The 15443-nt window shown below is 37.9% G+C and overlaps 3 protein-coding genes across 3 annotated transcripts in view; 2 read left to right on the top strand and 1 right to left on the bottom strand.

Moving 5' to 3' along the window:
* The first annotated feature begins 2086 nt into the window (after positions 1 to 2086).
* Positions 2087 to 12489, top strand: LOC127432043 (homogentisate 1,2-dioxygenase-like). The gene is made up of 14 exons (XM_051682812.1): positions 2087 to 2266; positions 3263 to 3334; positions 3409 to 3497; positions 3645 to 3750; positions 3879 to 3938; positions 4045 to 4136; positions 4255 to 4289; positions 5248 to 5327; positions 5463 to 5562; positions 9022 to 9146; positions 10218 to 10322; positions 10423 to 10549; positions 11840 to 12021; positions 12107 to 12489. Exons 1-14 carry the CDS (start codon positions 2252 to 2254, stop codon positions 12248 to 12250), a joined length of 1332 nt encoding a protein of 443 aa, XP_051538772.1. The 5' UTR covers positions 2087 to 2251; the 3' UTR covers positions 12251 to 12489.
* A 780-nt stretch (positions 12490 to 13269) lies between these two features.
* On the bottom strand, positions 13270 to 14686 carry LOC127431903 (NADH dehydrogenase [ubiquinone] 1 beta subcomplex subunit 4-like). The gene is made up of 3 exons (XM_051682540.1): positions 14475 to 14686; positions 13620 to 13766; positions 13270 to 13417 (listed from the first exon to the last, which is right to left on the bottom strand). Exons 1-3 carry the CDS (start codon positions 14649 to 14651, stop codon positions 13355 to 13357), a joined length of 387 nt encoding a protein of 128 aa, XP_051538500.1. The 5' UTR covers positions 14652 to 14686; the 3' UTR covers positions 13270 to 13354.
* A 263-nt stretch (positions 14687 to 14949) lies between these two features.
* LOC127432016 (chondrolectin-like) overlaps positions 14950 to 15443 on the top strand; it is a 40904-nt gene continuing 40410 nt past the window's right edge. Inside the window, exon 1 of the mRNA XM_051682748.1 lies at positions 14950 to 14980. The gene's annotated coding sequence lies outside the window, so the exon portion shown is untranslated. The remainder of the gene's footprint in view (positions 14981 to 15443) is intronic.

Here is a 15443-nt window from a genome sequence, read left to right as displayed (position 1 = left end):
TATGCAGGAGACTGATTTCAGGCCCATCAACATGTACTTTTGACACCTAGACTTTATTGTAGAAAATGCTCTTGCTCATCTGTGCACCTATCATGAGGCAATTTCATCTGTCTATTGCCAGTGGAAGAATGCAGCTTACTTAAAGAAAGGGTAGAGAGAGAGACAGGGAGGCGTGACAAAATTAAAATCAGTCATTTTTCTCTGAGGAGCAGATCAATTTCCACAGACAGTGTCGAGATATATTCCGGCATTAGTGTTTCTCGACTTGAGCTCAGCACCTAAACGGCCTGCCAGCAGGAGTCTCGGCACAGCTGCATGCTTCACTAGAGAACAGTTACTTCTGCCGCTCTGAGTTTATTTACGCCTCACCATGACAATTGCCATAATTTACCCCACCAACACATCACCTCCCCAAAAGATGAGAGAAAGGGAATAGTGTGTGGAATGAAAATGACAAATTGATTCGACGTGACATTGTTTTCTGTTTTTATTACGACTATTCATTTTCTCAGATAGAAATGCACAGTTGGACCAGTGCCCATGTTCAGTGTCATATTTTGGAACCTTGGACACAAACCTACATAATGGCTTGGTCTATTATTGGCTATGTTTAAATTATGGAAACAACTACAACATTTGAACGGCCTTGGCATACTTGGCCTGCAGTGCATGGTGAAACATGTAGAACTTATACATTTCATTTTAGTAAGTGATCCTCTTTAAATGTATTTAACAAGGAATACAAGAGGCATATGAGATACCTGGGCTAGTTTTCAAGCAGGGATACTGTATGTTGGTTGCAAACCCTCTTAAATCAGAATAGTTTTTGTAAACTCTGTCCCCAAAACTAAAATTTCAGCATTATCATATTTTTTTGCTATAGCTGTTGGGTAAACAAGGGGAAACAATAAAATAACAAACCAAAAGTTTTAACTGTATTCAGGTTGGGGCAAGTTGTCACACATTTTAAATATGTTAATACATTTGTACAATTAATTAATTACAGTATTTGTTTTCCAATACAATGGTTTTATGTTTTTGTACATTACCTTTTACATTTTTGCTGTGTCATGAATTTTGTGTTTCATAATTGTTTTAATGTTTAAATTAATCTGAAAGGCCTATAATAGGATATGCAATAGCCAGTTTTTATTGTGAAAACTTACCCTATATAGTGTGACAACATGCCTCGACAGTGGAAATGTTCTATTCAGAAATAGTTTTTCAAACATAGACCTACTATTAGAAATATTCACTGGAATAAATAGTGTTGTGACAACTAGCGCTGTTCTCTCCCATTTGTTAAAGGCCTGAGAAATGAACTTTATGATGTTGCCTTAATGGATATTTCACCCAAAAATGAAAATTCTCTCATCATTTACTCATCCTCACACCATCCCAGATGTATTTGACTTTATTTCTTCTCCAGAACACAGATTAATATTTTTAGAAGAATATCTCATTGTAGGTCCATACAATGCAAGCGAATAGTGGCCAGAACTTTGAAACTCCAAAAAGCACATAAAGGCAGCATAAAAGTAATCTCCTGTGGTTTAATCCATATCTTCAGAAGTGATATGATAGGTGTGGGTGAGAAACAGATAAATATTTAAGCCCTTTTTTGCGAAACAAAAGAAGAAGAAAGTGAAAGTGGAGATTTATAGTAAAAAGGGACTTCAGTTTTGGTTGGTTTCTCATCCACATCTATCATATCACTTCTGGGATATGGATTTAACCACTGGAGTCGATAGGATTACTTTTATGGTGCCTTTATATGCTTTTTGGACCTTCAAAGTTCTGGCCACCATTCACTTGCAATGTATGGACCTACAGAGCTGAGATTTTCTTCTAAAAATCTTCAGCAGAAGAAGAAAGTCATACACGTCTGGGATGGCATGAGGGTGAGTAAATGATGAGTGAACTATCCCTTTAATTGACATTTGCTGTGCCCATACCAGAGGTCATTTTTTGCACAGGTCTATGAAGTTTAAACTTCTCCTCCCCTCTTAAACGTTGCCCCAAACTCTGTTTGCGTCATGAGTCGTGTCTGTGTGTAATTAAAACCATATTGAGAAAAAAAACGTAAATACGACCCAAGTTCCTCCCTCAGTCTTCTGCAAGAGGAGAGCGCTGACTCGATGTACGAGCGGATTCAAGGGACCTGTGCTGTCGATAGATCCTCAGTCATTTGTGGAAAGTTGTAGACCACTTAAAGTTCAAATATTTCTGGGCAATAACAGTATAAAGCACAATGGCTGGTTTGAAGGTAAGTGTACCTTTGGACTGAATGGACGAAGGCATGTCTAAAATAAAACTTTTAAGATGACTAAACTTAGCGTGTGCTTTACTATCGAATTGGAGTTGAATTCGCAAACTTATTCCAGTTGTCGTTTTGTTCTAGTTTAAAATATCAAACATACTGTTGGTTAATGTTTATTTTATCCTACATATCTTTTTATTCTAATTGAGCGACACATTGCCGCTTGTTCAAAATTGGCCGTAATATAGAATCAGGCTCAGTTATTACGTTTTTACGTTGCATTTTGAATGATAAATTATTTACTGGAGTCTTCATCTCTATGAGGAGGATTTGGGGGGCGTTCCAAACTGACCAATCAGGACACGGGAATCAGCAGCTGCCCAGATGTGGTTGATTTCTGCTCAGTATTGCTGTTTATTAAACTAACTAACTAACTAACTAACTAACTAACTAACTATATATATATATATATATATATATATATATATATATATATATATATATATATATATATGAAAAAAGGTTTACACATGCTTTATCAACAGATTACTCTTTCCACTGCTGGTTGAAAGCTCAATGTCCAAAGGAATTTAATATGCTGTCAGTGCACTCTTGTGAGAGCAATACCTGAAGACCTCAGTTGCCTACTAGAATGTAAACAGACTGCTGGATAGTAACATGTTTGAAAAGTATTATGTCTATGATATGAATCCCTTGAGTTTATCGCCAGATTTAACCCCTTTGTGCACTTACAATTATGCAATCTTGACTTGACATCTGCAGACACACAATGACTAAGCACATTTGTTGGATTGTTGCTCGCTCATAGGAGGGGCCAGATATAGAAATTATTTCTCTTTTGTCACTTTCATAATTTGGCCTCTAAATAAGCTGAACTGTTACTGTTTAAATAATAACAAATCTATCTATAACTGCATTATAGAAATGCTTATTTTAAAATCTATTCCATTAAATTAAAAAAATGTTATTACTGTGTTGTAGTACATGAGTGGTTTTGGCAATGAGTTTTCCTCTGAGGACCCTCGCTGTCCAGGATCTTTACCTGAAGGACAGGTAATGCCAAACTTCCTGACTATCACCTATTAACATCACATATTAAATGCTAAATTTAGATTATTGTCTTGCAGAACAATCCACAAGTATGTCCATATGGCCTATATGCTGAGCAACTGTCTGGCTCTGCCTTCACTTGCCCACGATCTACCAATAAAAGAAGGTATATATAGTCTATATATATATATATATAACATGTATATTAGATGTTACTGTAATTCAGTAACATTATACAGTCAAACTTAAACCCTAATGATCTGTAAGAATTAAAAGGAGTAATTCTGACAACAGCAGACTTTTGTGCTTATAGCTGGCTGTATCGCATTATACCTTCTGTGCGTCACAAGCCCTTCACTGCAATGAGCTGTGGATATCTTACAGAGAACTGGAATGAAGTGGAGCCTGATCCCAACCAAGTAATGAATACTTCTATATCAATGAGAAGCAATAGCCACTATTTTTGAATGAATACATGGTGTGTTGAATATAAAAGGATGCTGTTGTTCTTTGTCCATGTTTTCAACAATAATTTGTTTTTGAACAGCTTAGATGGTTGCCGTTTAAAATCCCCAAAACTTCAGAGAATAAAGTGGATTTCATATCGGTATGGTTTTATTGAAAGGATTTCAACCTTATGCATAAAAAATGTGATTAGCTGTGTTTCTAAATAACCAGAGTCTCAGTGATGCCCATTATTGTTTGATGTTCAGGGTCTGCATACGATCTGTGGAGCCGGTGATTCTAAATCTCGTAATGGAATCGGCATCCATGTCTACACCTGTAACACTTCAGTGACTGATAAGTCAGTTTGAATTGATGCAAGTCACCAATGATTTTACCTCCATTCTCTGTTTAGTGTCTGTTAATTGTAATATAATGCCAAAAAAAATGTTTTTTTGTCTTTTTTTTTTTTTTCATAGATGTTTCCAAAACTCAGATGGGGATTTCCTTATTGGTAAGCTTGCTGAGCCCTTAGCTAAGCAATATTCTTTCAAGATGAGCTTGTCTTCCTAAAGGAATAGTTCATCCAAAAATGAAAATTCTCTTTTTATTTACTCACCCTCATGCCATCCCAGATGTGTGTGACTTCCTTTCTTCTGCTGAACACAGACAAAGATTTTTAGAAGAATATCTCAGCTCTGTAGGTCCATACAATGCAAGTGATGGTGGCCAGAACTTTGAAGCTCCAAAAAGCACATAAAGGCAGAATAAAAGTAATCCATATGACTCCAGTGGTTAAATCCATGTCTTCAGAAGAGATATGATAGGTGTGGGTGAGAAACAGATACATTTTAAGTCCTTTTTTTACTATAAATCTCAACTTTCAAATACATTTTAAGTCCTTTTTTCAACTTTAAATCTGCACTTCTATACAGCCCTCCAAAGCGCTCTTCTCTCCTAAGAGTTTTCATCTTTTGTTTTTGTCAATTCACATTCTTTGCACATATCACCACCTACTGGGCAGGAAGGAGACTTTATAGTAAAAAAGGATTTAAATATTGATCTGTTTCTCACCCACACATATCATATCACTTCTGAAGACATGGATTTAACTACTGGAGTCATGTGGATTACTTTCATGCTGCCTTTATGTGCTTTTTGGAGCATCAAAGTTTTGGACCCCATTGACATTTGTGAAGACCTACAGTGCTGAAATATTCTTCTAAAGATTTTCGTTTGTGTTCAGCAGAAGAAAGTCATACACATCTGGGATGGCATGAGGGTGAGTAAATGATGAGAAAATGTTTGGGTGAACTATTCCTTTAAGTAATTCCTAATATACACTTATTTTATTGTAGTAATACCTTTTGATTACCCATAAAACTATATGACATATATGCTGAACAGCTTTCTGGATCTGCCTTTATTTTCCCACAAACATAAAGACTGCTCTAATGTGATCTATGTTTTAGTGCCTCAGCAAGGTGAAATCCTGATTACTACAGAATTTGGGAAGATGATGGTAGAGCCCAATGAGATCTGTGTCATTCAGGTGTCTTGCAGTGGTGCCTTTATCATAATGGTCAAACTAATATGTTGTGATATAAGGATGAGTCACATTCATATTTGTAATAACTTTCTATTCTGCCAATACACTTTTCCTCCTTCATTCTATTATGTTTCTCAGCAAGGGATGCGTTTTAGTGTGGATGTGTTTGGAGAGACCAGGGGATACATCCTGGAGGTGTTTGGGGCCCATTTTGAGCTGCCTGACCTGGGCCCTATTGGTGTGTATTGGGCTGCCTTGTGTTTCCACCATAATTTCTTTGATGCCTTTGAACAGCCGTTTTTGTTCCCCCCTCCCCCCAACAAATAGAAACCTACGTTCTTAGGTTGCTATGAAATTACTTAACCCACCTAATAGTTTAAAAAAAAGGCCCTACCTTGTACCTTACTGGTCAAAAATGACCGGAAAGATAAAAGGTGTAAAATAAAATGTTTTTATTTTACATTTTTTTTAGGTTACAAAATGGTAATTACAAGGGTATTATGCTATAAATGTGGTTTATGAGGACATTCTACTGTCCCCATAATTCAAATTGTTTAAAAAACATACTAAAAAACATGTTTGTTTGTTTTTTTTATGTAAAAATGCAGAAAGTTTTTTGTGAGGGTTAAGTTTAGGGGTAGGGGATAGAATCTATAGTTTGTACAGTATAAAAATCATTATGTCTATGGAGAGTCCTCATAAGGATAGCCGCACCAACATATGTGTGTGTGTCTGTGCGCGCACAAGCAGGGCTTGACGTTAACAACCGCCCACCCGCCAAATGCGGGTAGAAATCGGCAGTGGTGGGTAACTCCATCACCATTACTAGCCACTTTGGCAGTTGGACGTGGACGAAGCAAATGTAATTGTATCTCGCGTCCAGCGTTTTATTATTTTAATAAAGTATTATTTAATAATCAAACATAGGAAAACCCCATATAAGTAGACCACTATTATGAATATTGGGGGGACATGTCCCCCTCAATGTCTAAGGTGGTTATGGCCCTGGTAAATATGCTTCTCATATCTGGCACGTGTATGTCAGCGGGGAGAATGAGGTGTGGTTTCGCACTAAACGCTGCAGCGCACATCAGCGTGCTCCAGAGATACAGCCTAAGCTCTGGGACAGCGCAGAGCGGAACTTGCATGATTCAGTCAGGCTTTGATATCGTGGCGGCCGGTGGAGACCACAAAACTTATGTGACCCATTTGAATTCTGCTGAGAACATTCTAGTATAAAGCTCTATATGGAGGAAGTCGAACATCTTAAACTGCTAGACAACCCTGACATTATAAACAGCACTGACATGGTAAAGAGATAACAGTTCGCCCTGCATCAACATCGATTACAAGTTTTTTAAAATACACATCATCATCCAAACTATAATGTTGTTACTGCAGTAACACGAACTGGTAACTGGTATAGATGCATATTAAATTGATTAGGGCGAATTTATAAGACTTTAATTTTATTGTTAATAAATATTATGTTTCCATGAATGGAAAAAAGAAGAATGTTTTTCCATTTATGGATAAAGATGCAATAAAAGTAAACAGTGACTGAGTTTAATCTACCAAACATCTCAATTTTATTATCCATTTTGTACTCCATGGAATTATTAACAGTGAAAGTTGTAGTTAAATGTTTCTAAACATGTTTAGGCTCTTAGTTTTTCATAACAAGCACTATTGTTGATTTATTTAGCAAGACTATCTATATTTGCCTAACCACAGTAATGTGGAGCCATCCATGGTCTGATCTGTGCTTATGGCCTTATTATTACAAATGCCACTGTTAAAAAATAGAAGAAAAATGGTAAAATTTCATAAAGGCAAGTACATTTTAGAATGGTTAAAGGGGTTAAAATCTGGACTTCCATAGACCAATGGACAAATTATTGACAAAGTTTTCATCCTGTTCTGTCCTACTCCAATTAACTGGTCATGCTTGCCTTTAGATATTTTAAGAGGTGACTTAAATCATTAGGATTGTGTCCTGCTAAACTCATATCATTTTCATTCAAATAAAATCCAAACAAATGCATGCGGCTATAGTCTCCAGTTACCTTTATCACATTTTGTGGGACAGGGGATTTTAGCTAGTGAAAATACTGAGTGGCTAGTGACTGAAATACCACTAGCCACAGTGACTGGTTAGCCAATAAGTTAACGTTAAGCCCTGTGCACAAGTGCGTGTGAGTACATGAGTGTGTGTTCTCCATTCCTCTTTCTGGTTGTGTCAGTCTCACCCATTTGGATTGTGTGTTCTGCCTTCTGCCTGTTTTACTTTCACCCATTTACTGTATTGCCATGTGTGTGTGTATATGTGTGAGTGTTGTGCACTGTGGGTCTCACACCTTCATTTCTGTATGTGTGTGTGTTCTGCATTGTGGCTAATTTATAGATTTTATTTGACAAATTCCATAAAAAATGCTCTTTGTTATCCACCTTATTTTTCATCGAAACTAGGGCGCCGCCATTATCAACTTTCAATGTGGACCACTTTCGGTATAAGCCACTTCCATCTATTTTAGCTATACAAAAATACTACATTATGCTACTTTATATCTCAGGCTGGCAATAAATGTTGACATATTATTATAATTAATTACGATTTTCATAAACTCATTAGTTTTGAGCGCATATAGTTTTACCGTTTATCGCATTTTGTCAATGTTTTATCACACACTGTTGCACAGGCAGATTGAATTAAATCAGGCGCTGACAACCAGCAGAAAGGAAAAAGCTGCAGGGAAAATGCCGCTTCAACTTTTTTTGCATTAAAACTGCATCTTGTCAAAATAATTAACACATTTTACTCTTCGTTCTCGTCAGAGAGTATTTTCTCTTTCTTAGCAGTGTATAGTAAACAGACACGCATATCCGCATTAAGCATGGCTAATGAAACATTGCCTTTGGAAATAAATAAATAAAGGCATCATCAGAGGTTATGCAGGTACATATGAATGGAGGTGTACATAGAAACAAGAAAGACTGCATCGTCACGATCTCAGTAAAGAAAGAAGCAGATTTTATTACTGTCTCTTCAATACAACAACACACAGCAACAAGTGAATGATTACTTACTCTTTTACTATAAATGCTGATATTAGAAAATTATCCCACATTTGCACATAATTCTGCTGTACATCATGTGATTGTGTGATAGTTTATAAGACCATATCACTAAATTCTGGTATTATAACCTTCTAGTTATTTACACTCAGTGCCAGTGGAACTTTTTCACATTCGCCGGAAATGCAGCTGCAGCTTACTTCCGCTTTGCAAAAAAATGTGTATAGTCTCACCACTTCATTTCTGTGTGTGAGTGGGTGTGTATGTTTTGCACTCTGGATGTTTTAGTCACCCCTTCATTTTTATGTGTGTTTTTTCTACATTGCGGCTGATTTATAGATTGTATTTCACAAATCCCCCCAAAAATTGCTCTGCATTATGGTCTTTCCATTCATTTCCTACGGCCGGTCAATTTTGACCGCAAAGGTAAAAGGTGCCGCTTTTTTTTTATTTTCATGACCACCTATTTCATGACCACCGCCTATGGAATCAAGTCAAATTTTTTGGGTGTTCACATAGCAAGTGGGTGTAAAGTCACCAAATCTTGTACCAGTCAGATAAAGGAAACTTAAAAATGACCAAAAGTAATAGGAGGGTTAATTAGTTTGGTGCTGAATTGCAGGGGCCAATGGACTTGCTAACCCCAGGGACTTCCAAACTCCTGTGGCATGGTATGAAGACCGCACTATCACCACTGGTTATACCATTGTCAGCAAGTACCAGGGGAAGCTCTTCTCCTGTCAACAGGTACTATAAAATTTAGTGTATCCATTGGCCATATGTGACATAACATAATCCATACAATCCATGCAAGATCCATCTTTAATAAGAAAAAGATTTCCTCAGTTAAACATTCATTTCACACTGAATTTATTTCCCCAAGTGTCTTGTCGAGTGAATAATTGGATTGATTTTTTATGGCTGTCAGGAGCAAATCAGAGACAGACAAGGCAGTAGCATTATAAGCCACACCTCGTAAAGACAGTACTGTTTGTTTAAAAGGAAAAAAGTAGATTTTCTCAGCCTCCTTCTGTTTCTGTGGACATATGCAATGAACCACAGGCAGATCTTGCCCTCTTCCCACTGTCTGTACTCTCTTAAATGGAAGAAGTTTATGGTCTCTATTGAAGGAGAAGGTACAGCTTTATCCTGCTGTTTTGTCCTCCTGCTGAGTGCTAAAATTGCTCAAATTAACTTATTATTTGCTTGACTGGGAAAATGTGTTTGTGTTTTGTTTGTATAAGTGTTTTTACTTCATCTTAATCGAGCCTGGTAGAGTTATCTTGAGAACTGTAATGTCGGTGAGATTACGAATCTTGGGGACCCAGAAACCCCAGGAAACGTGGAGTGCGTCTTTGTGTGAATGAATGTAACTGTAAATACAGTCATGTTCTTGTTCGAGATTGAGTGTAAAGTTGCAGGTGACTGATGAGTTACCTGGCGTGTGTATGTGTTTGTGCACGTGGGTAGGTTGAAACAACAGGAGGTGGTATGGAGGTCAGGACAGCAGGCAGTAATAAATAGTATTGATTTTGCAGCAAGCATTCAAAATCTCATACTGCAACATTATCAACTGAAGACTTTAGAAAATAGTTTTTAACGATGAAGATACAGACATTTCTTACTCTGTAACTAACTACAAGTACAGGAGCAGAACATCAAAATAAAATAAAATGTTTTATTAATCAGATGTTTTAGTGTTTTGATTTTGACCTATTATTATTGATTGTATACTTAAAGTCTACATCAATTTCTAATGTGAAGCATATTAGTCTTAGAGTATACACATTATTATTATTAAAAAAAACATTTTTATAGGATTTTTCACCATTTAATGTGGTGGCATGGCACGGAAACTACACACCTTACAAATACAACTTGGAGAACTTCATGGTTATCAACTCTGTGGCTTTTGATCATGCAGTAAGTGTTTTTAAATTTTTCCTACATCTGATGTATTCTTTTAAATCATCACATTTGCTTTGCAAATCAGCCTCATATGATCAGAATCTCTATTTTTCAGGATCCATCCATTTTCACTGTATTAACAGCAAAGTCCACACGTCCAGGAGTAGCCATTGCCGATTTTGTGATCTTTCCTCCTCGCTGGGGTGTTGCTGACCGTACCTTTCGGCCCCCTTACTACCACAGTAAGTCTACACTGATTAGCCACAACATTAAAACCACTGACAGGTAAAGTGAATAACATTTATTATCTTGTTACAATGGCACCTGTCAAGGGGTAGCAAGTGAACAGTCAGTTCTTGAATTTCATGTGTTGGAAGCAGGAAAAATGGGCAAGCGTAAGGATCTGAGCAACTTTGACAAGGGCCAAATTGTGATGGCTAGACGACTGGGTCAGAACATCTCCAAAACATTAGGTCTTGTGGGGTGTTCCTCATATGTAGTGGTTAGTACCTACCAAAAGTGGTCCAAGGAAGGACAACTGGTGAATGGGCGACAGGATCATGGGCGCCCAAGGCTCATTGATGCACGTGGGGAGCGAATGCTATCCCGTCTGGTCCAATCCCACAGAAGAGCTACTGTAGCACGGATTGCTGAAAAACGTAATGTTGGCCATTATAGAAAGGTATCAGAACACACAGTGCATCGCAGCTTTCTGCATATGGGGTTGCATATCTGCAGTGGTCATGAGTGCCCACGCAGACCCACCAAACACCAAAAGTGCCTACAATGGGCATGTGTGCGTCAGAGCTCACTATGGAGCATGGAAGAAGGTGGACTGGTCTGATGAATCATGTTTTCCTTTAGATCATGTGGACAGCCGGGTGCGTGTGCATCATTTACCTGAGGAAGAGATGGCAGCATGATGCACTATGGGAAGAAGGGAGGTCAACAGAGGCAGTGTGATGCTCTGGGCAAGGTTTTGCAGGGAAACCGTTGTTCCTGGCATTCATGTGGATGTTACTTTGACACGTACCACCTACCTAAAGATTGTTGCAGACAACATACACCCCTTCATGGCAACGGTATTCCCTGATGGCAGTGGCCTCTTTAGCAGAATAATGTGCCCTGCCACACTGCAAAAATTGTTCAGGAATGGTTTGAGGAATATGACAAAGGGTTCAAGGTGTTGACTTGGCCTCCAAATTCCCCAGATCTCAATTCGATTGAGCATCTAAGGGATGTGCTGGACCAACAAGTCCGATCAATGGAGGCCCCACCTCGCAACCTACAGGACGTAAAGGATCTGCTGCTAACGTTTTAGTGCCAGGTACAACAGGACACTTTCAGAGGTCTTGTGGAGTCCATGCCTCAAGGGGTCAGAGCTGTTTTGGCAGCACGAGGGGGACCTACACGATATTAGGCAGGTGGTTTTAATGTTGTGGCTGATCGGTGTATGTTGTAGACTAAATACTTGCTTTGAAATGAAATCAAGGGTCTTGTTGTTAAAGAGCACCCTCTGTCTATTCTACAAGGGAACTGCATGAGTGAGTTCATGGGTTTGATCAAGGGCCACTATGAAGCAAAAGAAGAGGGCTTCCAACCTGGAGGAGCCAGTCTCCACAGCACAATGACTCCACACGGCCCTGATGCAAACTGTTTTGAGACAAACAGCACAGCCAGTTTAAAACCAGAGAGAGTTGCTGAGGGCACAATGGTAAAGTGTACTTTAATACCTCTAATGCTTTATGACATGTTATGTAAAGGCTATGACATAGTCTAACCTATGTTGTGTCTAACAGGCATTCATGTTTGAGTCATCCTTCAGCATGGCTGTGACTAAGTGGGGGCTTGACACCTGCCAGTGCCTGGACAAGAATTACTATAAATGCTGGGAGCCATTAAAAAGTCACTTCAACCCAAACTGGAAACCCCACAGTAAATAGAAAGAGAAAAAGTGTTTTTAAACCTCGCTTCCAGTGTCACAGATATGAAGTGGAAATTATTCAGTTATCTTTTTCATATATGTGGATCAGTTATTCACAGCAGTTTCATATATTGATACTAAAGCAATTTTGAAATGTTTAGTTAAACAGAGATGTTCTATGTTGGTGTCATGATAAACATGCTACTGGAGTGTAACCACTTAAATAAAATGGCATTAAAAAAAACCCGAGTGATTTCTTACACATCAGTACTAATTATGGAGCCCCTTATAGGACAGGGCAGGAATTTTTTTCTTAAATAGTTTTTGCGTCCCCTTGCAATAAGATTGAGTGCCCTCGCAATAAATTTTCCATGGTTTTACTATAGTAACAATATTTTAACCTTGATATTCGTAGTAAAACCATAGAGAATACAGGAAAATGAATACTATGGTAATAAAAATAATAATTTTGTGCTTATGGTTTTACTACAAATATCTATTTGTAGTGAAATCATAGTACCCACAAGAACTACCATGTTTAATCTGTAGTAAAACCTGTAATACTGTATTAAAACCATGGTTTCCACCAAAAACAAAACAAAACATGGTTACTGCAATTTTACTATAGTAAAACCACGGTTTTGCAACAGTCGTTACTAGGCTACAATATTACTATAGTAAAATTATTTCCATCAAAGTAAAACCATAGTTTACCATATAGTAAAACCATAGTTAAACTAAGGTATTTGTATAGTAAAACAATAACCACAAAATTATGATTTTTATTACCAGTTTTCGTTTTCCTGAATAATCACTATGGTTTCACTTTGAATATCATGGTTAAAATATGGTTCCTGTAGTAAAACCATGATAAATTTATTGCGAGTGAACGCAAAATGTATTGCGACGGCACGCAAACTATTGCAAGGGCACGCAAAACTTACTGCGAGGGAACGCAAAACTATTTCTGAAAACAAGTTCCCGCCCTGTGCACTAACGGTCTCCTTACATCTGTCTTCAGTCACAGTGACAAAGGAATTTTCAACAATAAAGACTTTTATTTGATAATTACAAGTAATATTAGATACAATAAACAGTTGAATCAGAAAACAACTATTTGCTCTCAGGATGACAGCTTATAAGGGCGCTCATAGTTCCCTGCTTTTATCTTGCCCTCCCTTTTGTCCTGGAAAAGCAAGAAAAATCTGGTTCAAATAGCTGTGACTTATTGCAATTTGTCATCTTTGCACATGTAACACTTGATTTCAGGATATTGTTTAAATCTACATAATGTCAATAGGAGTACTAAACCGACAGCGAATAAGTGCAAAACTGAACAAGAATTAATACAGCAGTCTGAATCAGATGAAAAATGTATTACAGCTCACCCGGTCTGTCTTAAACACAAAGTACAAGACGAAGAGGGGTACAACTCCAAACAAGCCACCCAACAATGAAGTTTTAGGAGTTGGTCTGAAGTTGGGGTATATGTTGCTGGTGCGTGCATATGTCCACCTTGTAAGAGCAGGATCCTCCTATGAGTAAACAAACATGCAAGTGGATCACTCAATCTTATCAAACAAACATGGCTTGAACATGTCATGTTGCCCTTTTGGAAACTGTCCATGGTGCAGTTCGGAGTATCTTATAGTAATTTAAAGGGATAGTTCAAACAAAATTGAAAATTCTGTCATCATTCACTCACCCTAATGTTGTTCCAAACCCCTATGACTTTCTTCTGTGGAACACTTAGAGATCTTAGTTAGAATGTTAGCCTCAGTCACCATTCATTTGTATTTAATGAAAAAAAAAAAAAAAAAAAAAGATGCAATAAAAGTAAATTGTGACTAAGGCTAACATTCTGCCTAACATCTCCTTTTGTGTCATATGGAAAAAAGAAAGTCATAGGGATTTGGAGCAACATGATGGTGAGTAAATGATGAAAGAATTCTCACTTTTGGGAGAACCATCCCTTTAATACTTCTACATACAGACTAATGGTACACCATATGGACCAAAACAAGCTAGCAGCAGCAACTGCTAGCCAGCGAGCATTGAAGGTCACTCATTAATGGTTCAAAATATGACAACACTGACTTCTAAAATACGCATGTATACTAAATAAAAGTCTATAAACATTTTATGAAATTACACGTTATTACAATGTGCTCTGGATGCGAAATATTGAACTATATTAACTGTTTTACTCCGAGCGAATGATCTTTGGTAGATCTTTGTCTTACAATAAGCTCTTTCCGGTGAGGATTGTTTAATTGCACCATATACTGCCTCTTAAGGCGAGCCTTTAGCGCCGTTCTCTCCTCCTCAGCCCGTCGGTAATCAGGTGAAAGATTGAAATATTCGGCTGGATCTAATGTTTTTGGCCTTGTAGCCAGAGGAGCCTCTTTGTAGTCCGCCATGGTTGCGAACTGCACAGAACATCTGATTGGCTGCGAGTCCTGCACAAGAGTCTCGCGTTATTTCAGAACGTCTCATCAATAAAAGTGTGCGGTCCATTCAGAAGTGATCATCCCTATGCCCTATTCCCTTCAAAGACTTTACCATACAGTGTGACAGCTCTGGGGGGCTGAAAAGTGTGGGGTTAAAAAAAAATAAAACATTCGGAACTCACCTTTTAGGTCATTTTTTATTGGAAATTCTGTTTGAAGCGATCTCACAGCATGGCTATCATGATTGTTCTCCTTTCGAAGTGACCTTCCAAAGCTGATTAATCCCGTTTGGAACGCAGGTAAAGTTTCGTTCTATTTCGATGACAGGCACTGACATTAAAGGGATAGTTCAACCAAAAATGAAAATTCTCTCATCATTACTCACCCTCATGCTATCTAAGATGTGTATGACTTTCTATCTTCTGCTGAACATAAACTAAGATTTTTAGAAGAATATCTCTGCTCTGTTGGTCCATACAATGCAAGTGAATGGTGATCAGGCCTTTGAAGCTCCAGAAAGCAGATAAAGTCAGCATAAACATAATCCATCAGACTCCAGTGGTTTAATCAAAGTCTTCTAAAGCGATCTAGTTGGTTTTGGGTGAGAACAGACCAAAATATAACTCCCTTTTCACTGTACATCTTGACAGACATCTCCTTAGGGATCATGATTTCAAGCTCGATTACACTTCCTACAGCGCCATCTAGCGCTCCGTGCATGCGTTAAGCACTAGGAAGTGTAATCGAGTTTGAAATCATGAT

The sequence above is a fragment of the Myxocyprinus asiaticus genome, chromosome 41, assembly GCF_019703515.2.
Source record: "Myxocyprinus asiaticus isolate MX2 ecotype Aquarium Trade chromosome 41, UBuf_Myxa_2, whole genome shotgun sequence".
NCBI lineage: Eukaryota > Metazoa > Chordata > Actinopteri > Cypriniformes > Catostomidae > Myxocyprinus > Myxocyprinus asiaticus.
Note: the sequence above shows the minus strand (reverse complement) of the source record. Positions and strands in the feature narration are given on the sequence as shown.

Excerpts from the sequence above, each read along its gene's own strand:
- LOC127432043 (XM_051682812.1), top strand. Across the intron at positions 3,498-3,644 it reads CGATCTACCAATAAAAGAAG|CTGGCTGTATCGCATTATAC; the intron begins GTATATATAGTC and ends TTGTGCTTATAG. Across the intron at positions 4,137-4,254 it reads AACACTTCAGTGACTGATAA|ATGTTTCCAAAACTCAGATG; the intron begins GTCAGTTTGAAT and ends TTTTTTTCATAG.
- LOC127431903 (XM_051682540.1), bottom strand. The coding sequence starts at position 14,651 with ATGGCGGACTACAAAGAGGCTCCTCTGGCTACAAGGCCAAAAACATTA. Across the intron at positions 13,767-14,474 it reads CTCACCGGAAAGAGCTTATT|GAGGATCCTGCTCTTACAAG; the intron begins GTAAGACAAAGA and ends GTTTACTCATAG. Across the intron at positions 13,418-13,619 it reads TTGTGTTTAAGACAGACCGG|GACAAAAGGGAGGGCAAGAT; the intron begins GTGAGCTGTAAT and ends TTGCTTTTCCAG.